Source organism: Ostrea edulis, chromosome 7, assembly GCF_947568905.1.
Source record: "Ostrea edulis chromosome 7, xbOstEdul1.1, whole genome shotgun sequence".
In the NCBI taxonomy this organism is placed as follows: Eukaryota; Metazoa; Mollusca; class Bivalvia; order Ostreida; family Ostreidae; genus Ostrea; species Ostrea edulis.
The window spans coordinates 36,140,304-36,164,037 of record NC_079170.1 but is presented as its reverse complement, the minus strand read 5'-3'; the positions used below and the strand labels follow the sequence as shown (position 1 = coordinate 36,164,037).

Below are 23,734 nucleotides of genomic sequence, written 5' to 3'. Positions count from 1 at the left end.
ATATGTAGTATTTATGTGTAAGTTTGCTGATATTGTATAAAATCTAAATGCATACTTAGAAATAGCAGAAACGGATGTACAAGAAATGGTGAATTTCACAACCCAGGGTTATGACTTTAGGATGAGTCCAAATTAGTCATATATTTTGATGTTTTAATGTTAATACACCTATTATTTAAAGCCTTTAATCAGTGTATACACTTTTGAGGGCAGTGAAGTTTTAAGAACACATCTTGTTTTATACTGTTGCTGAACATTAGAATTTAGCTTAGATATTCAGAACAGGAAATTTTTTCTAGATTTCATAGCCCATGGAAGTAGTGATACTTTTTCACTAGTATTCAGGTGACCGATGAGGCCTGTGGGCCTCTTGTTGTTACATACTGCAGTCATGTGACTTTATTTTTTATCAGACTGAGGCTGTTGGGTTGTCTCAGATGGAATGGCTGAAAGAAGTGGAAGTTCAGATGTTAGCTGAAATCAGGTGAGTCCATTTATTGTGATTCTATAAAGTGATATGTTTACAGTTGTTTTAGCTATGATGCTGGCACTATATTCTGTAAAGCATTTACTACATATATTTCAGTGCTGAGTCAGTCCTTTCAGACATGCACTATTTCAGTGCTGAGTCAGTCTTATCAGACATGCACTATTTCAGTATTAAGTCAGTCCTATGAGGCACTATCTCAGTGTCGAGATAGTCTTAGGAGGCACTATTTCAGTATTGTGTCAGTCCTATGAGGCACTATTTCAGTATTGAGTCAGTCCTATGAGGCAGTTTCGGTATTAAGTCAGTCCTCTGAGGCACTATTTCAGTGTCAAGTCAATTCTATGAGGCACTATTTCAGTGTCGAGTCAGTCCTATGAGGCACTAATTCAGTATTAAGTCAGTCCTATGAGGCACTATTTTAGTATTGAGTCAGTCCTATGAGGCTTTATTTCAGTATTGAGTCAGTCCTATGACACAGTTTTGGTATTAAGTCAGTCCTATGAGGCACTATTTCAGTATTGAGTCAGTCCTATGAGGCACTATTTCAGTATTAAGTCAGTCCTATGAGGCACTATTTCAGTGTCAAGTCAATTCTATGAGGCACTATTTCAGTGTCAAGTCAATTCTATGAGGCACTATTTCAGTATTGAGTCAGTCCTATGAGGCACTATTTCAATATTGAGTCAGTCCTATGAGGCACTATTTCAGTATTGAGTCAGTCCTATGAGGCACTATTTCAGTGTCAAGTCAATTCTATGAGGCACTATTTCAGTGTCATGTCAATCCTATGAGGCACTGTTTTATCACATGTCACTATCAGATCTATCAAATGTCAATATCAGATTTATCACATGTCAATATCAGATTTAGCACATGTCAATATCAGATCTATCACAATGGAAGTTGTTTATGGCCAGGAACATTGTTTATGACTAGAACATGTTTTATAGTAGTTTACTGAGTTGTATGTCAAAATGCTCCTATGCATGGATATACAGATGGCTCAACACCATGGGTTCCAACTTACAGATTAAACTAGTCACAGTGTTTATCAAATTGTTCAGAGTGTAAAACTAAATTGTGCAAACTGTTTATTTCATCAAAGCTCATGTATTTCACGTAACAGGCCAGATGCTGTGTCCCTGGTCGATGCCTTTGATATCCATGACGACGCCCTGGGGTCAGTACTGGGGTGTTACGATGGTAATGTGTATGAAAGAATGCTGAAATCAACGGAAAACGAGCCTCTCAACCAATCAGATGCAAGTATTTCTCAAATCACTTTTATACATTAAAACACAGTTACAACAAACCTCCTGGACCAGTGAAAAACAGTTTGTTATAACCAATCTTCATTATACAGTAAAACATGGTTACAATGTATAGTAAACCTCCAGGGCCAGTGAAAAACAGATCATTATAACCAATCTTAGTTGTATCCAGTAAAATCTTGGTTATTTTCCTTCCTTTTTGGGGAATCAATTTCAGTTTGCAATAAGCATGAATTCATTATAAGTGTGTTATAAGTTTGTTTTACTGTATACACCAAAACTTAGGAGATGTACATGGAGTATAGTTTTCAAGCTAGAAAATGTTGATGGACGCTTTTGACTAATTCATATATTGCACATTATACTGTTTGAGTCACCTGGGTAACATCTGATGACTTTTACTGCAGGGCTGATATGAATATATAATCATGTCTAGAAGACCCAGGGACAGACCGACATTCTAATTATTTTGAGATAAAAAACATTTATGAAATTAATATAAAAGTTCCTTGTTAGTATTTTTTAAATCTGCGGCCAATATCGTCAAGAAAAATGTCAATTAGAAAAGTTTATACAACTGTATGAGACAAAAATATTTTTAAAAAGAAATTAAAATGGAATTGTCAAAATTCAGAAATTAGAATTATAAAATATCAAATATGTAACATATTAATGAATTACATGTAGATTCCCTTTTAAAATGTTTTACAAAGTAAATGAATTTATGAAAGAAACTAATTTCTTGATAATGAAATAAGCAACATTTATTTTTTTATTTTTTTTCCTATCAATTTGATTTGGATTGGTACTTTTTCCCTTGGGTTTAGTTCAAACATGAAATTCCTAAAAAATAGTTTAGAGCTGATATTATTCTCTAGATGGTGAAATGTGATACTCCATATGAGATGCCTTAACGAGTCATTAGATAAAATTTTGGTGTAATGATTAATTTTAATTTCAATATTCAGTGATTCATTAAATAAGATACAAGACTGAACATTTATTGAAAGAATAAAATGCTTTCTTTGTAGTTTTATTGGGTCATGAACTTCAAGGTAGTTAGCAATGCAGAAAAAAATCTTAACCTTAAGCCAATCTAATTAAAATTAAACTTGTATATCCGCTCTTCTAAGATATGCGACGTCTCCATATGAGTGAAAAATTCTCGAACGAGACGTTAAGCAAGATACAATCAATCAATCTAAGATACGCTTCAAGCGTATTGTAGAGGAGCGGATATACAAGTTTAATTTTAATTAGATTGAACCGTAAGCAGGTTTTACTCGGGTTATGTCAATTTTTTCTGCAATGATTGCTACCTTTATCATCTGATAAAACAACAAAGAAAGACATTTTCTTTGTTTATATCTTATGTCCCTGCCACAAAGTGGTTGGGGCATATACGTGTAGTGTTACCTTTGTATGTCCTTCTGTCCCGTTTCCTGGACTTTTTTTTCTAAACGCCTTGTGATATTGAATTGATTTATTGTATGCAAGTGTATATTGATGAGTTACAGATTGAATTTGAGTTTGTTTCGGTTTGTTAATATTTAAATGGAGTTGTGCCCCTTTAGCATAGAAAACTTACTGTTACAATAGATTTCCAAACTTTTTTTCTATTAGTAAACGCCTAGAGATATTGATTTGATTTTTTGTAGGTAGGGGTATATTGATGAGTTACGGTTTTTGATGGAGTTGTGTCCCTTTAACCTAGAAAAATTACGGTTACGACCAGTTTTCTGGACTTTTATTCTAAACACCTTGAGATATTGAACTGAATTTTTCTATGCCTGTGTATATTGATGAGTTACAGATCAGATTTGAGTTTTGTTCTGGTTCGTTAAACTGAATACCACATTCAACGCTACACTTCGTTGGATTTCCTACATTTGACTTTACTTCAGGCGGGGGCATTCGCGTTGTGCCAAAACATCTAGTTATAAATTTTTTAAAACTATAAACTAGATTTCAGTGCTGAAATATCATAAAGTTGACCACTTTGATACTTTAAACGGAACAGTCAATGCACCCATTGACCTTGACGATGCTCCATATTTGGTAATGATTACGCAGACAGGAGGGTGGTTCTAAAAAATTCGGGTCGAACTAGTTTGCAGCAAATATGTATTCATTGTATATGATGAGAGCAATGTCAATTTCAAAGGAAATATTAGAGGAAAGACTCGGAGAATGTAAATATATATTTAATCATTTTATATATAATGCATGGATACATTGTACATGTGAAGCAGGCAATAGTCAGAAATCTGTAGAATACTTTTTGGATGTAAACCCAGACATTTTATCTTGTCTTTTCAGGTCCACTATTCTTATCACCAACACTTAAAACCCTTCTTGCATAAAAACAATCCTTCCAAACTCTGAACGGTGCTGAAGTAACAAACCAGTGACAAATTACCATAAATGTGAACCATCATCCTTGAAAAGCGAAAATATTTTAACTTTACAAAAATATTTATAATGAATGTATGGATATTCATGTTGTATTATCTTATTTTGTGTGTAGTTTGTTACACTTTCATGTAAGGGCTGATTTACATTTTTTTTATGATGAACTTGATGGAGTGTTCTTGAATGCCAAATATGTTATCTGTGATACACAAGTAATTGATTTTAATACTGTAGAAGTACTTTTTTCGGCACGGTATTAATTTACGCTATGTACGCGGTCACAAATTTTCCGCGGAAATTTATCCCAGCGTACTTAAAGTAAATGAAAGACACTAAGTGGCAATCTAAGAAATCCACCCAATTTTCTACCCGCGGAATAAACAGAAATTGTGATTCCGCGGACTTATGAACCCGTGGAAAAAAGTATGTTTACAGTAATTCCGGTAATCATTTGTATAACTTTATTGACAGCTTGTTGAGAATATATACAGTATTATTTCTGAGCTGGTTGTTAATTTTTTGGAATTTTATAGACCTAATAAGTATGTTGTACAGTGTATATGATTACTGATGCAGAGAATGAATTTAAAGATTTCTTTTTTCATATATTTGAAATGTATTATAAAGATTGTGTTAAAACATATGTAATAGCATTTACTTTGCACATATTGCCAGTCATATACATTATAGTGGGTTTTTTCTGTGGTTGTGAACTTTGGCAATTTTCTAGGTCATAGGTACATGTATAAAAATATATATATACTTTAGCGGAATATATTTTGATAGCAGACACAGAGTTCCAAACCTTTAAAAAGCGTTAATAAATCAGTAAAACGTTGAAAAGCGTTAGTAAATCGGTAAAACGTTAAAAAGCGTTAATAAGTCAGTAAAACATTTTACTGTCATCAGAAACAGCTGACGTTAAAATAACATAAGGCTGAATAATCAATCTGACAGTTTATTCTGGCCATTACTTGGCAGTAGTTTATTTACCTCCCAAGCTGAAGAGTGTTACATGTACCAATTGCTAGACAGAGTTATCTTTCTTGAGAAAATATGTACCATGATTGCAGACACATTTGGATGCAAAGTTAGCTGTTAAAAATTTAGTGGCATGATACCAAACCTCTAAAATAAGCCCCCTCCCAAAACCCCATAATTCGGTATATCTGTAAATTTTGTGATCATGCATGCATCATCAGATTTAGCAACAAGGCACAATTTTTGTGCACATTGAATATGTTCATCATTATCAGTGTACAACGTTACAAAATTATTTGCAAAAAAAAAAAAAAAAAAATACTTTAGAATCAGAGCAACCTTGAAAATTACCAAGGAAATAATCTCAAATAAAAATTGATTTTCAATATGGCAAGAATGTGTGAATCATTGATATAGGCATATCAGTTTTCTATTCATGTAATAATTTCTAGTATTGTCAGAAGGTCATATGCGAAGTTTATGACTTTTTTTCTTTATAAATTGCATTTTCATCTCTATATGATGAGTTCATGCAGGTATGATTTCCCAAATAAGTTTCAATTTATATTGTACTAATATTGTTATATACATGTATGTCTCTGTATGTCAGCCTGGGTAGCTCAGTGGTTGGATTACCCAAGGGTACTCGGTTCAATCCCCAAATAATAAATCTCTTCTTCTTTGGTACAATATCCGTATAAACAACCTTCTGCCACAATCAGGAACTGTCACAGTATCTGAACTCTTAAACAAACCTGGTAATACACCCTGAAGGTTTTTTTCTTTCTAGAAATAAGATAGAATTTGTGAAATGTCATGAAAAATTATGTGTTATTGGGAAACGTCACGTATACCAAAAAATAAAGACCAATTCTTGTCACTCCATTTTCAATAGTGCATACAGTAACAATTAGGTCTTCTTTAAAGTTCGTTATGATTTTATGTCTCATGACGTAAAAAGAAATGATTATAGAATGAATTACATGTACGAAGTTTGTTTTTTAAGTACCGATGTATCACATTTAGGGCCTTACTTGTTGCGGTATATAAAACAAAGTATGGTAATTCCATTGTAATTTAATGTTTGAAATCTTGCCACAGGCTGATGATGACAATATTTGGTCAGTTATTATGATTACAGAATTGTGCTATAGTAGATTATAATTACACTGCTAATTAAGAAAAATCCACTTCATTGTCTCACTGAGAGAAAATCTGAATTGAATACAAATGAGATTACGATAATATTGTGCTATATATAAGATTTAAAATAAATGTTAAAAACATACTCAGGTATTGTGTATCTGTGTAATTGTTTTAATGGTGTGATCTGATCTGAGGGTTATGTTAAAAATGACAACAAAAAAAAGATATTAAAATTATGTACAATAAGATGGTTCAGTTGGTACAATGGTACGTATATGTTCGTTTAATTATATGCAGAGTGTACATGTGTAACATGTAACATGAATGGTGACTTATCCTTAGATAATGTGAATTTAACTTGTGATGACAAAACCGAAGACCTTGTTGTGTGACAGCTCTTTGAGGAAGTCCCCCAGAAGGAGCTTCATTTAGTTGCAATTATAGAGAGTACATTTGATTTTCTATGTAGAATATGAATTGTCACAGATATACACTGTCCACAGTCCTACTTTTGTTGATCAGATTCCACCGACCTTTGTACAGATGAGTGGTCTTTTTGATCAGAAGATGAAGGTGTACTCAGCTGCTCGTCTTTGTTTGGATAAAAACTGGGAGTAGGTACTCCTTTCACTGGTGGAGATAGGTGATGAGCGTGGCCTTTATTGGGTTTAAGAGCACCTTTATTGCGTGGAAACTTTTTCTTAGGGTCCCTTTGGACTGGATTGCTGTGAGGTTCCCGGGGGTGGCCTTTTTTGTGTTTATCGATTTCGGTCCTCTGTTGGTGTCTGCTGGGTGACACAATGTCCTGTGTCTGCTGTTGTGGCACAATGTCCTCATCTTCCATTACTCCTTGAGACATGTCGTCTTGCTCGTGATGTGCCTCTCTCTGGTCTCCTCTTTTGTGTACCTTCGCCTTGCGCTTTTTTTCCTTTGAAATCTGTTGTTGATCCTCATTGACAAGCGCTTCATCTCTTATTTCCTGTTGGTGTTCTATAATGTGTAAATTCCCTCTTTCCTCACTCTTTTTAACTATTTGTTCAGGTGTAAGAGTAGAATGCGAACTGGACCTATTAAAAAAAGAATATGGCAGAGGAATCAATCAGTTGAACTCAGTAGAGTGCATTTACCCTCCAAGCTCAAGAGTGTTACATGTACCAATTGCTAGACAGAGTTATCTTTCTTGAGGAAATACCTGTTACGGCTGTAACCGTCAGGATACTGACCGCTTGCATAAGTTACTGCAAGAGGGACTCCAATCTAATTAAATCGCAGAGTATACGGCGCGGATCTAAGAAGTCTGATTTTAATCAGACGGAGAAGGACTCTTACTCAAACTGATTCTAGAACCATCATCATCTGAATTCAGACCATACCTTAAATCGCAGGAAACTTGTCAACTTTCAAGATTTAGAAGGATTGACTGCATACAATGAGGGCCCTCTTACTTGCATGTAAATCGACAGTGCCTGCGAACCGTTAGTTTATATTCTTATCAGTAGGTTTCATTTTATAGTGTAGTTATAGTAAATTATTGACCTGGTTAGATCCCTCTTTAGTAATGTCAGGGTTTCATTTTATAGTGTAGTTATATTACATTAAATTATAGGCCTGGTTAGATCCCCCATCTAGTAATGCTAGGGTACCGGGTTTGATCTCCGATTGATCGAAAGTTTTTAACAATATAAATGTCTATCTATCTATCTATCTATCTCCACACAAGCGTTTGTAACATAGAAGAGTTTACATCATTACTTGCCACATTAAGGAATTATCACAATATGCTAACTTTATAACAAATATGATAATATACCCCACGTTTTATTGTAGAAACGATATAGAATGCAAGTGAATTGGACGTGAAATGTCACGAAAACATATATATTACTGTAAATTCCCACTTATACGCGAGGAACTTATTATAGTGTAATTTCGCGACAAGGACCAATCGCGAAATAAAATTATTCGCTTTCTATTTCCATATTGCTAACATATATGTATAAACTCTTTCTCGACAGAGCACTCGTGAATTTATATTCTCCCGATTTGACGTGCACGGCTCATTTCGCGATATTAATTCGCGATATTAAGTACTATTTAAAAATAAGGAATCGACAGTATTGAGAAACGTCACGTATGCTTTAAATCCCGACTCTCCAACTTTGAGAGTGCATACGATAACAACCATGATGGTCTTCTTTAAAGTCATGATTATATGTCCCATGATTTAAAAAGAAATGTGTATCAAATGAATTACTAAGTTTGTTGTGTTTAAACATGAACTTGGCGAGTCTGAGATACCGGTATATAAAACGGTGTATGGTAATTTCATTATAATTCAATGTTTGAGACCCTGCCACAGGCTGACGAGGACAATATATTTGGTCAGTCATTATGATAACATAGAATTGTGCTATAGTAGATTCATTTTCTCACTGAGAAAAAAATCTGAATTGAATACAAATGAGATTATGATAATATTGTGCTATATATAAGATTTAAAATAAATGTTAAAAACTTACTCGGGTATTGTGTATCTGTGTAATTGTTTTAATGGTGTGTTCTGAACTGAGGGTTAGTCAAATGACCAACAAAAAAAAAAAATTAAGATGGTTCAGTTCAGGTACAATGGTGCGTATATGTTCGTTTAATTATATGCAGAGTGTACATGTGTAACATGAATTACCACTTTTCCTTAAATAATGTGAATTTAACTTGTGATGGCAAAACCGAAGACCTTGCTGTGTTACAGCTTTCTGAGGAAGCCCCCCCCCCCCCCCCCCCCCCTCCCGAGCTCCTCGTCATTTACTTGCAGTTGAAGTTTCTATGTAGAATATTGTTACTGACATGCATTGTCCACAATCTCACCCTTGTCTCTTTTGTTTATCAGGTTCCTCCAACCTTTGTACAGATGTGTGGTCTTGTGGAGTTGGCGGTGTACCCAAGTTTTCTTTTCTGTCTGGATGAACACTGGTAGTAGGTGTCTCATCTGATGGAGATAGGTGAGGGCTGGGGGTGTTTCTTGTTTCAGGAACACCTCTGTCGCGTGGACGCGTTTTAGTAGCGCCCCCTTGTTGATCGTTTTCAGTTCTCTGCTGATCACTGCTGGGTGACACAATGTCCCGTCTCAGCTGCTCTGGCACAATGACCTTTGTTCTTTCAGCATCTTCGTCTTGCCTGCGTGTTGTTGTTGTCGGTGTCACTGTTTCCTGTTGTTTTTGTTTATTTTGTTCTATCTCCCGGCGTTGTTTTTCCCTGTTTAATCTCCCTGCTTCCATACGCCGTCGGTGTTCCTCTCTCTCTTGGATTTGAATCTGTCTTTGTTTCCGAAGCTCTTCATCTTTCTTTCTCTGTCGGTGTTCTTCATTCTCTCGAGAGTATTTATCATTAGGTCTAAAGTTGTCTAAATTCCCTCTTTCCTTGCGTTTTTCAGCTGCTATCTCTTCAGTTGTACGAGAAGGACGCGATCTGGAGCATTGAAAAAGAACATAACTGCCTACAGTGTTTGCATGTTTAAAAAACCTGTGATTAGTTTGAATTATATAGAGGTATGCCTGCTGGAGTACATATTGGATTAGAATTAACAGTTAAACCCATTTATCCGATGGATAATGAAAATAAGATAATGCTGATGTGATACTGGTGGTTCATGCAGTAGCTTAGTGATCTAAGTACTGCGTATACATGTAGCTACTAACAGGGCCGTCATATTATGTATGAAAACGTACAGTAGCTGGTTCGTACATGTATGTAGCGTGCCGGAAGATACACTGTATAGTAGCGGGCTCGTACGTGTACGTAGCGTGCTGGAAGATGTACAGTTGCGGTAGCATGCTGAATTAAGACGTACAGTAGCGAACTAAATCTAGACAATAGCGTGCTGGAAAATGTGCAGGAGCGTGCGTAGCGGGCTGGGAGAGGAGCAAGGGCGATCTATTTACGCGTACAATGTGCAGTCGTGTCTTCGGGACGCGGAAAGCGCCATTTCACCCGTACTGATAGGGTAAAGAATTACTTATAATAAAGATGGACTTCATTAATTTGCCATGATCCCACCACAACCGTGTTAGTCTTGGAAAGCGTAGCGGAGTTTTCTTTCAATGAACGTTTAAATGTGACATGGGGTTATGAATGCCCTACCACTTATTTTCGCGCATGCCTGTAACCATGACTTCAATTTTTTTTTAAATGCATACGCGTGTTTGCGCTTCATGAAAATTATACCGGCGTGAAGCATTGCAGTTCGTACCCTCAAATAATTTCAAAAATTATTGATTGATTTCATATTGATCAATGCCCCTCTCGAGCATTTTTCACTTATATGGAGATGTCACCACTGCCGGCGAAGGGTTGCATGCCTCTGCCAATTGTAACTACTCGGTTATTTCCGCGAACGAAAAGGCCGTACGTGTTCCGATTGATGCCTCTGCTCGGCGTTTACGGCCTTCGATCAGGCAGAGATCTTGATCTTACCACACTTGCTGTGACACGGGGCCTCGGTTTTTGCGGTCGCATCCGAAGGACCACTCCATTTAGTCGCATTTTACGACAAGCAAGGGGTACAGAGGACATATTCTTACCCGGATTCCCACGGGAGTAGTTTTTAATGATAGCTAGTGTGTCCGTTAAAGAAAGTATAGAATATGCCAAATAAATTTCTTTTTTTTTCAAAGATAAAATTTACTTGGCATATTCTATAATTTCTTTAACGGACATACTATTATAAAATTCATACTCGCATTATTCAAAACTGCAGCGCGTTTATGAGGAAATGGCTTTCATTACAATTTTTAAAAAAGCCAAACCATTGGATATGTGAAGATATCCAGCTTAGATCACAGGCACCTGAAGTGTGGATAGCTTATATAGATCTTATGTACATACCCCCCCCCCCCCCCCCCCCCCCAGAATGAAATTATTTTGTACAGAACCAAATATGTACCCAAAATATGTTATTTCCCCCACCGATCACCCTCATAAGTCGTTCTGAATAGTCAGTTTGTACCTTCTGTAAGCTTTTGAGATAACCACTTGTGAGATACTAATACTAATATATATATATATATATATATATATATAAAGTATATATATATATATATATAAAGCACTAAATAATCACAACTAGGTACTGAAAATTTTCGCCCCAGCCCGGGGTCGAACCAGCGACGTACGGCACCCACCGCCTAGCAAAATTGTCAAACCAGTGCGTAAGTCCACTCGACCACAACGACACACACACACACACACACACACACACACACACACACACACACACATATATATATATATCCAATAATAAAAGTCAAGAAACACAAAACTCGAATAACATTTCACTGTTAGCGCTCTCGGCTTTTTAAATGCCTCTTCAGACAGTTATAAAATGAAATAATATTGCTAAGTAACGTCAACATATCACGACGTAAGTAGTTGTCCTTTGTGACGTCATAATAAATTACACTGGTAGCGGTATAATACACACAATATTAGACAAAACTTGGAAATCAATTACAGATTTCAGTTCAATGTAGTTTCAACGTTACACAGTTATTTTCTATTAAGTTTGGGATTAAACAATTTTATAAAGTATTCCTCCTTTGTAACTCTGGAAATTTCATTGAAACTACATTGAACTGAAATCTGTAATTGATTTCCAAGTTTTGTCTAATATTGTGTGTATTATACCGCTAACACAAACTCCCCGTCGAGGCCTCATTACGTCACCTACGAATAGACCTCTCCTATGTGACGCACCACAATATACAGATTTGTATATTGTGAGTCCGCGATTATCACGCAGACAAATTACACTAAAGAAGTAGTTCGCAGTTAAAAGTTTGAAGATATTAATATTAAGAGCATTAATATAAAAGTATGGATTTTATTTTAAACATAAAATGATCAAAAGATCATTAAAAAGTAGGGAGACTCTGTTCAAATTATTGTGTAAAGTAATGAACTTGATGTTTACGTTCTTGTTTTGAAAGTTGTTTACGTTTGACGTTATGTTTTTTCGTCATTCTACAGTGACGTCACAGTATACGCGGCCTAAGAAATCGCTATCCCATAATGCCTAAGTGGAAGAGTTTGGTTTGTGAGCAAACGAACTCTGGTGGAAGTTTGACCGCTAACAGTGTAATTTATTATGACGTCACAAAGGACAATTACTTACGTCGTGATATGTTGATGTTACTTAGCAATATTATTTCATTTTACAACTGTCTGAAGAGGCATTAAAGCCGAAAACGCTAACAGTGAAATGTTATTCGAGTTTTGTGTTTCTTGACTTTTATTATTGGATGTATTTACTGTACCAAATACCGAATTCTTTATTTACAATATATATATATATATATATATATATATATATATATATATATATATATATACATATAAAGCACAAACAAACAATTATAACACCCAACCTTACGTTTACCCCTAGGATCTAAACGATACATGTGAAAATCAATTAATTAATATATAAAGCACTAAATAATCACAACTAGGTACTGAAATATATATATATATATATATATATATATATATATATATATATATATATATATATATGTACATATTCTTGTTGAAAATACATGGACACTTGAGAGCGTGAGCTGTAAACCTTCACGCTGGCATAAATTTCACAAGCATGTTAGTATGTCGTCACAGTTCATTTATGTCCTCATGTATCTTATAAAATGAAATTATTTTCACGATAGTTTAAGAAAACGACAATGCTACTTACAATAATCCGCCCATCTTTTGCAGTGCATAACAACATAAATCTTCATGTATGACTTCCGTTCTTTTTTTCCTACACACTAACAATTTCCTTTTCCCGATGGATGTGTGTGTATGTACAATTTGTATATGTTTTTGTTTTTGTCCTCGAAGACTTGATAGGAGATTATTTTTCATGGAATTACGATAAAAAATCCCATCATTACATGAAAAAAAATCTCGTATTCTCGTGATTTCGTAATTACGAGAAAAATTATGAAAACATCTTATAATTACGAGAAAATATCGCGTAATTACATGAAAAGATCTCTCATTCACATAAACAAAATTTCGTTATCCCGAGGAAAGATCTCCTAATTTTACGAAAACAGAACCCGTAATTACATGAAAACATCTTGAAATCACGTGTAAATATCTCAGATGCATGCTTGTTTTGTTATGTCTATCGAGAAATAGCCTCGTTAATTAAAACGAAATCCACGAACGTTAGACTAACATACAAAATTATCCCATCAATCAAATCATGATAATTTCACATTTTTCCAGAAATGTATTTTTTATAGATAGTTTCCCCATTGAATATAGTATGTAAATTTCATCTATTATAGAAAGATATAAACACTAGAAATTGAATGAAAAAATATCAATATAAATTACTTTTACGAAAATATTTTTTCAGATCTGAATAAGTTATAAAGTAATCCGTTTCACTTAGTATTCCAACCCTTATTTTCATTTTTGATTTCACATTTCCATTGTTTTACACCGTCTTTTTCAACACACCGACACACTATCACATGACTAGAAAATCTAGGTCACTAGTAAGTAGAAGTTCCCGATACTGTCCACTACAGTATCCGCGTCAAAGCTGGAGATGTGAGTGACTTCAATCTCTATGATTAATATGATGAAATGCTCGGTCTGATTATTGAATGGCTTCAATCTCTATGATTGATATGATGAAATGCTCGGTCTGATTATTGAATGGCTTCAATCTCTATGATTGATATGATGAAATGCTCGGTCTGATTATTGAATGGCTTCAATCTCTATGATTAATATGATGAAATGCTCGGTCTGATTATTGAATGGCTTCAATCTCTATGATTAACATGATGAAATGCTCGGTCTGATTATTGAATGGCTTCAATCTCTATGATTAACATGATGAAATGCTCGGTCTGATTATTGAATGGCTTCAATCTCTATGATTGATATGATGAAATTCTCGGTCTGATTATTGAATGGCTTCAATCTCTATGATTGATATGATGAAATGCTCGGTCTGATTATTGAATGGCTTCAATCTCTATGATTGATGTGATGAAATGCTCGGTCTGATTATTGCATGGCTTCAATCTCTATGATTAATATGATGAAATGCTCGGTCTGATTATTGAATGGCTTCAATCTCTATGATCAATATGATGAAATGCTCGGTCTGATTATTGAATGGCTTCAATCTCTATGATTAATATGATGAAATGCTCGGTCTGATTATTGAATGGCTTCAATCTCTGATTAATATGATGAAATGCTCGGTCTGATTATTGAATGACTTCAATCTCTGTGATTAATATGATGAAATGCTCGGTCTGATTATTGAATGACTTCAATCTCTGTGATTAATATGATGAAATGCTCGGTCTGATTATTGAATGGCTTCAATCTCTATGATTAACATGATGAAATGCTCGGTCTGATTATTGCATGGCTTCAATCTCTATGATTAATATGATGAAATGCTCGGTCTGATTATTGAATGACTTCAATCTCTGTGATTAATATGATGAAATGCTCGGTCTGATTATTGAATGGCTTCAATCTCTATGATTAACATGATGAAATGCTCGGTCTGATTATTGCATGGCTTCAATCTCTATGATTAATATGATGAAATGCTCGGTCTGATTATTGCATGGCTTCAATCTCTATGATTAATATGATGAAATGCTCGGTCTGATTATTGCATGGCTTCAATCTCTATGATTAATATGATGATATACGCGGTCTGATTATTGAATGGCCAGGAGTCGCCGAGATTTTTATAAAACCAAAAATTACATTTTAAGGACGAGCCATGGAGCACCACACTAATACGGCTGATCCAGGGCGACCCAGAGGCCGTCAATCTCACAGTGGGGGGAGTGGGGGTGGAGGTTACTTACTTGTCTAGTACGTGTATGCTATAGGTGACGTAATTAAATAGGTAGAGAATGGAAGATTGATTTAAATTTTTGTTCAGGTTTGGCCCTGCTCTCAGTTCCAGGGGGAGGGGGGGGGGGGAACCATAAAATACATGGGTTTGTATTCAACATACATTGTAGCAATTTCAACGTACATCAATTATTTACAATTCCATCTTGGTTTGATTGATATTCTAAAAACTGGTGCAGATGTACATGTATGTTACATATTGAATTACATGTATCTCGTAGTTACGATACATTTTCTTATCATGATTATCTCGTAATATCATGATTACGATGTTTTTTCTTATTATGATTATGATTATTTCGGGATTTCATGATTACGATATATTTTCCTTTAATGATTTTCTCGTCGTATCGTGATTTCGAGTTTTATCTCTGTAATTTAAGGGATTTTGTTTTCGTAATTAGGAGAGCATATTTCTTTTGATACTCATCGGCTCTCATACTCTGATGTGTGTGCATTTTTCGCCATTGAAGTGCAGTAAATATTCTAAATGTAAATCACCAGATTTTATCTTTCGACCAATCCCTGTTACACAGGCGCCTCCCTCAATCGCTGTAACCACAAGTTCCGTAGTTAAGCTACCGCCAGATTTTACATGACAAGTTAGCGCCATTTGCCGTGAAGGATCTGTTTGAGATGTTGAGAAAACTCATGACAAACAGAGCCAGCGGGTGATGTAACAACTATTGCATAATTGCACATGCATAGTGCATATTTTGTTTCGTTTTTATCTGCGGACGAAACAAACAGTCATATTTACGTAGCGCAATCGAGTTGCGCTGTGAAGAAAAGTTTTGAATTCGTTAAAAAAGAACTCTGATGATGGTGAAATTATTTTTGATTCGACTGTTCATTCTTTTGGTTTTAGGGATAGCAGGTGCTGTATGTATGAAATGCATTGAATGCGATTCTAGTGTGAAATGTCCAGCGTTGCCCACTAAGGGTTGTGAAGTTGTACAGAGACAGTGTGCGTGCTGTAAGGAATGCGCGCGCAAGATTGGAGAATATTGTTCTTGGGCTACTGCAAGGTAAATTTCTTATATATCTATCTATCTATATATGTATATAATTACAATATGTAGATTGTCAAATTTTCGACCGTCTAATAGTTCGTGTGGTTGGTTATTTTTGTATTTGAGTGTCCACTTTGTGGATCCGACATATTATACAACTATATGAGTAACCTTTAAATAATCAAATACAAAGTTAAAAGGTGTCTCGATACTGTGCTTTTTGTTTGTTAGTTCACAAGTATTCTTTACTAGGTCACATGTAAAAATTCTACTAAGTATAGGGTTCTTTATCTTGTCGAAGTCTTCGGTGACTAAATACCTCCATTTTCAAGGTCATATCCAAGATCCAAGAGATTGTACTTGTAAGGATTATTTAGAGCCACACAATGGAGTGTGTAGTATAATGAGGGAATGTATGAAGGGATTTTCTCAAATTAACAAAACCACCTTATGGAGGTCATAATCAGATTTATGTACAGTGTACTTCTTCTGGTCCCTGTTCCATAATTTTGCTTGTGCCTTCTGTTCACACAGCCCTGGACTGACCAAGGGCCTCAACACGGCCCCCAGACACCCAGTCGTGTACCCCCCCCCTCCTCCCCCCGGTTCAGAAAATTCTTCCATGAATATGAACAGAGCACAGGGGATCAACACCTATAGAATCAACGTCAAAATGACGTTTTGTTGAGCGTTATATAACTGGCATTGTTACGTACTAGCATACATATACTTTTTTCCGAAAAGAAAGCGTACGTTACATGTATAAGTGGTTATCACGTGATATTCAATACATTTCTATGTATTTAGTAGTAATTAACATGCATAAATGAAACATTATTTTAATTCACTCGAGCACTGCAGAAAGATGTTGAACAAACAATCGTTCCGAAGACAGGATTATACAGGCCATTATGGGATTCAAATCAAAGCACATCAGATCTCTCAGAGGAATGAACCTAAAATACAATACTATTGCAAACTTTTTACAGCAAAAAAAAAGTACATTCATATTTGTAGGATGGACTTATTAAAAGAAGTTAGTAATCCAAGTTGTTCAAACAGTGGTGAAAATGGTGAATCATAAACAACATCGAGTGTAATGATTCCTGCTGAATTTTGAAGTTAATGAATGCGGATTAGCAGTTTCGAGGAAACATTACCTCATTTACCTCATATAGCGAGGGAACGGTTATACATGTACGTGTCGATTTATAACGCTGATTGTTTACTATAAAATCTGGAACCAATTCATTTAATGGTAAAATATTCACAGCCATTTGAAATCAGATATTTTTGTTTTGATGTCACAAATAGCATATGTATTTATCTTAACACCATGCCGCATTGTGGTGTTTAGTGTAATCTGATGACCCTATCTAATGCCATCATCTCCCTGCGCTTCATTATTCACTTTAGTTATAAACCCATTCCTCGTTATTTAAATACTACAATATTTTTGTAGCATCTGTATATAAAACAAACTTTATTTTAAGAACAAGCAGTTTCATAACAGAAATGTCTGTTTCATTTTTGAATAAAAAGTGTTTGTTCATCGGTAAAGTATTCAGATTTACTTGCAGACATGTGTGTGAGCATATTGTTGACGATGTAGAATGACGAAACCTAGCTGCAATAATGTAGCCCTATCCAATTTTTTTTTATTCTGACGTTTTCGGGATAGGGCTACAATTCCATAGGATCTCCGTAATGGTGCAAAATAATTTTATGAATAACCGATAATAAACTCTGTGTATTAGTCCCAAATGTTGTTTACACCAAAAGGAGTACCAACTTTGTGCTCGGGCATGTCTAATAAAGGTGTTTTTCATTAAATATAATGTACAGCATGCAAAATTCTTCGTCTGCTCCGCCATGCTTGTTATCGCGAGATCTCGTAGGTGGATCTAATGAAAGGCCTAAACATTGACAATCAGCGCGAAAATGTAGTTACTCGAGCCACTTCGACAAAGAAAGGAAAATCATATTGTTGCAGAAAGAATTTACACTCTGCTGTTCGGTTTTTAACTTGATATTAAATTCAAACCTTTTCAATACCGACGAAATAGCTTTCGCCTCCAAACTTGTCCATTGATGTAAATACTACCTTATATGGCATATGCAAATGACTTGACAACCGGAAGTTGAAACTTCAGTACATCAAACATGGCGCACAAATATGAATCGAGAAATTGGAATTTATCGAAATTGTTGAAAATGGTAGAATAGAGCCTCACAAATCTAAAGTTGCAGGTTGTAAATTTATATATTGACTAAGAAACATAGAATATCATTTTATTTACGTAAAGAAAGTCGGGAAATGTTTAGAATGAGCGCAAATGTTGCGGGAGTGAATCACTCCCGCATTTGCACCATTACGGAGATCCTAAGGAGTTGTAGCCCTCTCCCTAAAAAAAAAAAAAAAAAAAAAAAAAAAAAAAATCAAAGAGGGCTACATTATTGCAGCTAGACGAAACCTTACTTTAATCCATTACCTGCTTTACAGCTACTGTACAATTCCATGTAACGATAAACGAACCGTAAAAATTGGTGTACTTGACAAGACTGTAATCAATCAATCATTTATTCATCAACCAATCGGTCAATGTAATTATTTGTTAAACATAGAATCGGTTAATCATTCATCCAGAATCCACTAAAACAGCAGTTAATGCAATCGTAAATTAAGCAAACTATCCATCCATCATTCATTAATCAACCACACAGTCAATAATCAATCTACTAAATAATCAGTCAATATGACCAAACAAACAATTGGTCAATCATTCAATAATCAACCAAGCAATCAGTCAATCATTTATTTAACTTTTAAAATCAATCAATTAATCAAATAGTCATTAACCTTTAAAATCAATCAATCAATTATTTTTGCAATCATTTATTTTTGGAATCGACTGTTTATTTTTAGAATCGATCAGTCAATCATTTATTTTGGAATCAGTCAATCACCTATTATTAGAATCAATCAATCGTTGATTTTTAGAATCAATCATTTATTTTTAGATTCAACCAGTCATCTATTTCAAGCATCAGTCAGTCGTTTATTTTTAGAATCAATCGTTTATTTTTAGAATCAAACAATCGTTTATTATTAGAATCAGGCAATCGTTCATTTTTAGAATCAATCAGTCAATCATTTATCATTAAAATCAATCAATGGTTTATTTCTAGAATCAATTAGTCAATCAATTATCATTAGAATCTGTCGATCGTTTAGTTTTAGAATCAATCAATCAATCATTTCTCTTTTGCACAGGTGTGCCTCTGGCTTGATGTGTGTAAATGATGACCTAGAAGCACTCGTTAATGTCCCGCGCTTTTTGACCTACTTTAAAGGGACATGTCAATTCGTGTGAGTAACTTTCCTACTTGAATTTGAATAGAAATATTCACAGAATTCTTGAATCTTTAGCTTACCTGAGACGAAAGCTTAAAAGCGCAAAGTCTGTATGATTGCCTCTCCGTTTGTTAATTTTTCACATACTCGTCATCATTGAGAATGTTTTACTCGTATATAGACTTCACCAGCTGTAGGAAAAGTGCCACAAATTTATATCGGGCTCAAAATCCCAGCAGTTTTTTATCTTGACAACGTCTACCCATTCTCTTCCACACGTGTACTGTAACGTGGGAACTCCATTATTAAAGGACACAACGCATGTTTCTAAACTTTTTCATTTTTTCAGCAAAATTAACTCTTTTTATGCCTAAAACTACTTTAAATGTGTTTTAAATGAAATATTTTGCGTAGTTTTTTAGTTTGAAAGCGATGAAATTCAAATCTTGCGATATGCATATTTTCTTTCGCTAGTTTACGCGCCATTTTGTGTGACGTCATATGCGCCCTCGGGTTTGAAAACATCTATTAGTCATTTCATAAACAGATTAGATTTAATCGACAAAAAACCAATTGTCACGTTAACAGCTTGTAAATAATAATGCATTAAGATGTTTTGTGCCGTGCTCGGGCGTATTAGTTGTCGGTAGAAAGGATTTAGACTGAGTATTTTTCGAAGGAAGGTACGAGAAAAAAGACGTGGATAATTTTTTTGTTGGAGCAAGAACTTTACCTTAAAAAACCCCACACCCAGTCACTTTTTCAAACATCGCTTGGACAGAGACCCTGCTAAACTGCGAGAAAATGGATATATCGAAGCTATAAGCACTGGTAGGCCTATAGCATACATTCTGTTTTGCTCTTCAAATTCAATACACACTCGGATCAACTGACCTTCACCTTGTAACAACATATATCGACGATACAACACTGTACAATGTAACTTCTACCAACTGGTAGATTTACAACAACAAAAATAAATAAAGATACAAAATAATTGAACTTTTAATTATACAAATAATAGAATATTGTATTTCCTAACTTTAATTGAATTATAAAATTATTTCTTTATTGAACTCCTCGCATCTTGAGTGTGTCAGTAGGCTATAACGCCGTGCTCCCACTTGGTAAGTTCCTAAAGACGTGCAGATCACAATTCAAAAATAGTAATAAGATTGCTTTATCAAAATAAAATAATGTGATTACCACTTTAAATTTGAATATTTTCATTGATTTGTGTGTGTGTTGTCTTTTTCTTTCTTTCCGAAATGCACGCGTGACAATAGCTTGGCATAGGGCCTAGTTGTCAACAATTTAACGTATCATAATTTGTCTAATCCAAAAATAAATAATGATTGCACTGTTTATTTTAGAAAAACAGCGCCAATTACAGATGTATAAAGGAATAACATCCCCAAACAGTTTGTAGACAGCGACCCATATAAACATTATTTACTCACAATTTTGCCGATTTCATACACGCTTTACTCGCTATATTTGGGTATTTACATCGTTATATGTGTGCACTGGTGGCGAACACATATTAAACTCGGACAATTTATCAACATCGATTTAAATGTTGCCCATGGTAAATTAATTAGGCCCCTAAAAGTTGAGTTTTTAATAATATCTCGCAGTATTTTCACAATCCGAAGGGCGCATGTGACGTCACTGTACCACGTGACTACCTACCTAATTAATTTGACTTTTTGAAATCGGGGCTTAGATTTAAGTCTGTATTGTGGTTAATTATCGCAAAATTTCGGCGAACGAACTATTATAATTAATTACTATAAGCATAAAGAAGACAAAATGCATGTAATATTATATACTTTGAAAACATGAGATATGTCCTTTAAGGTCTAATGTCGGGCATTGGGCGAAGGAAGATTCAATACCTATGTTGATCGCTTTTGGTCTGGATAATGAATACCCGGGAGTGAAGCGAGAACTTTAACCACTAGATTGCCGGAACTGAATGGCTGCGCATGCCCAACTCAGAATTATTCAGTACAGGAACAAAGTGAATGTTCCTTATTGAATGTTAGTATGTTTTCCAATTCCTTATCATTGCAAGGTGCCGTGGATGTATATTAAGAAAATGCTTAATAGTAGTAAATTTACCATTTTCTCATAATAGATCAATGGTAGTGCATTTTCAATATTCTCTTTCTTATCGTTAAATATGGAGTCAGAGAAAAGTTTTGTAACCCTAAAGGTTATATCATATACGTGGAAACATATTTCTAAGTCAAGGTTTTCTGATCCGCTTCGCCCCACATAATGTGGAGCGGATCAGAAGTAATTGAATCAGCAGGATAACGCAGTGACCATTTTACAAACAGCAGTTTATTTCATATTCTCGAGCAGTTTTTGTGTAATATGATGCTTGTAAGGAATACTGTAATCGCTATTAGTAAGTTGCATCTCTTTGTTACAGAGTTATCCCCCCTTTGGTAGTGGAGAACACAGAAGTGACTGAAAGAAGAAATCGTATCTAATGTATATATGCGGTGTCATGGCGGAACGGTAGCGGGTCAAAAAATCTGGCGTCAAAGGCTTAATTAGTTTGTGATAAGCGGTATTTCATGCGAGTCAGAATGCAGCATTTGTACATGTAACTACTTGTGACCAATCCGGATTTCTCTATTCGCAAAACTCAATATTAGACGTTTTGTACAAGAGCTTAAGATATGCGCCTTAAGGGAGACCAGGGGTCATTATTAGCCAAATTTGATTTCCTCCCATACCTGGCAACTTCTATGCACAGAGCTTAAGAGTGACTAACAACTTTACCGCTGTCACGTCTTACATCATCTTCGTGCGCCATGAAATTTATAAACAAACTAATTGTAAGTCATTTTCCACGGGAGGAGCGCATGATGTATGTTCATAGAGCATATAATCAATTGCATATGATGAAATGTAAAAATCATATCAAATGTTCAATATATATGTACATATGCTAATGTTAGCATACTTATGGTATAATGTGTGTTCTGTACAGCACTTAGTAAATGGATGTTCTACATGTATGTGGTGCATTTAATACATGCCTGTAAAGCGTGTGGTTTTGTGCTAATAAACTGAACTGAACAAGCGCATTGGGATTGGTCGTAGCACTTGCACGACATTTGATTTAAGTTTTTATACATAGGGGCTAAGCCCGTTTTGGGCCCGAACTCTGTGATACCATAAATATGGAAAGGGGTCAAACTCTGACTGAGTTCGGGCTGAGGAAAAATAAGTCGTAACGTCTACACGAAGAACATTATTAGAATATGAGGAAGTAAGTAGCGTATAATTGATGTGAAATTTTAATTGACAGGTCCGAAATCTTCCATACTAGTCTGAATTTCGCTGCTGTCATAGGCGAGAAACGACTCCGTGACCTGGACCGGTAAATGTCCTAGTAAAAATAAACAAGTGAAATCGAGAGAACGATGACGTATATCTTTGTTATTTTAAGAACCAGTGACTTGAAATTTGGCATGCAAGTAGTTAAAACATTAATCTATGCAAGGAAAACGACAAATTACGCATAGCTTACCTAGTTTAAGATATTTTAGGCATTTGAAGAGAGTGGTTAGTTTTTTATCTGTGTCAGAGTTAGACCCCTTTCTATATTTATGGTATCACAGAGTTCGGGCCCAAAACGGGCTTAGCCCCTGTGTATTTATACAGCTCCACGTCCGCGTATATCGGATCTACGAAATCTACATATATTTAAATGTGAAATATCACATGTACTTATTTAGATAACCGTCAAGTCTACTTTTCCGTGTAAAACACAACATTAATATTGATACATGTATATATCTGAATGTAAAATGATCTGTTTGTTTTTGTATGCAATTCTTAATTTGTTTTTGAATTATTTCAACCATATCAAGGTATTATGAAATTGTTTCTAAATAAATATTAGGTAGTATATACCGGGTATACTCTAAAATGCGATGGTCTCTCCAAAGTGCGATGGTCACGCCAAAGTGCGATGGTCTGCGCCAAAGTGCGATGGTTTATTAACGTTACGGACCCCAAAGTGCGATGGTCACGCCGAAGGCCGATGGTGCGGAGTTCAGTAACGTTTGTGACGTCACGTCATTGTGACGTC

At 35.1% G+C, this 23,734-nt stretch overlaps 3 protein-coding genes across 6 annotated transcripts in view; 2 read left to right on the top strand and 1 right to left on the bottom strand.

Annotated features, from left to right (window-relative positions):
- Nucleotides 1–6,442, top strand: part of LOC125654647 (peroxisomal acyl-coenzyme A oxidase 1-like) — a 42,651-nt gene extending 36,209 nt beyond the window's left edge. For all 3 annotated transcript variants that reach the window (XM_048884639.2, XM_048884640.2, XM_048884641.2), the window contains 3 exons: nucleotides 414–484; nucleotides 1,617–1,752; nucleotides 4,081–6,442. In XM_048884639.2, coding sequence (XP_048740596.2) covers nucleotides 414–484; nucleotides 1,617–1,752; nucleotides 4,081–4,146 — 273 coding nt within the window. In that variant the 3' untranslated portion in view covers nucleotides 4,147–6,442. The remainder of the gene's footprint in view (nucleotides 1–413; nucleotides 485–1,616; nucleotides 1,753–4,080) is intronic.
- LOC125656541 (uncharacterized) lies at nucleotides 4,699–13,057 on the bottom strand. The gene is made up of 3 exons (XM_056144185.1): nucleotides 13,040–13,057; nucleotides 9,166–9,765; nucleotides 4,699–7,367 (listed from the first exon to the last, which is right to left on the bottom strand). Exons 1-3 carry the CDS (start codon nucleotides 13,051–13,053, stop codon nucleotides 6,806–6,808), a joined length of 1,176 nt encoding a protein of 391 aa, XP_056000160.1. The 5' UTR covers nucleotides 13,054–13,057; the 3' UTR covers nucleotides 4,699–6,805.
- A 2,633-nt stretch (nucleotides 13,058–15,690) lies between these two features.
- LOC125655836 (insulin-like growth factor-binding protein 2-B) lies at nucleotides 15,691–22,724 on the top strand. 2 transcript variants are annotated; one of them, XM_048886358.2, is made up of 3 exons: nucleotides 15,691–16,280; nucleotides 19,540–19,635; nucleotides 22,061–22,724. In XM_048886358.2, the coding sequence occupies exons 1-3, from the start codon at nucleotides 16,072–16,074 to the stop codon at nucleotides 22,119–22,121; spliced, it is 366 nt and encodes a 121-aa protein (XP_048742315.2). In that variant the 5' UTR covers nucleotides 15,691–16,071; the 3' UTR covers nucleotides 22,122–22,724. The 2 variants fall into 2 exon arrangements, with proteins under 2 accessions (XP_048742315.2, XP_056000158.1); XM_056144183.1 differs by lacking the exon at nucleotides 22,061–22,724 and adding an exon at nucleotides 21,481–21,662 and having other exon boundaries at nucleotides 15,778–16,280.
- Nucleotides 22,725–23,734: the final 1,010 nt, after the last annotated feature.

Excerpts from the sequence above, each read along its gene's own strand:
- LOC125656541 (XM_056144185.1), bottom strand. Across the intron at positions 7,368-9,165 it reads GATAAACAAAAGAGACAAGG|GTCCAGTTCGCATTCTACTC; the intron begins GTGAGATTGTGG and ends TTTTTTTAATAG.
- LOC125655836 (XM_056144183.1), top strand. The coding sequence starts at position 16,072 with ATGATGGTGAAATTATTTTTGATTCGACTGTTCATTCTTTTGGTTTTA. Across the intron at positions 16,281-19,539 it reads TGTTCTTGGGCTACTGCAAG|GTGTGCCTCTGGCTTGATGT; the intron begins GTAAATTTCTTA and ends TCTTTTGCACAG. Across the intron at positions 19,636-21,480 it reads AAAGGGACATGTCAATTCGT|GTCTAATGTCGGGCATTGGG; the intron begins GTGAGTAACTTT and ends ATGTCCTTTAAG.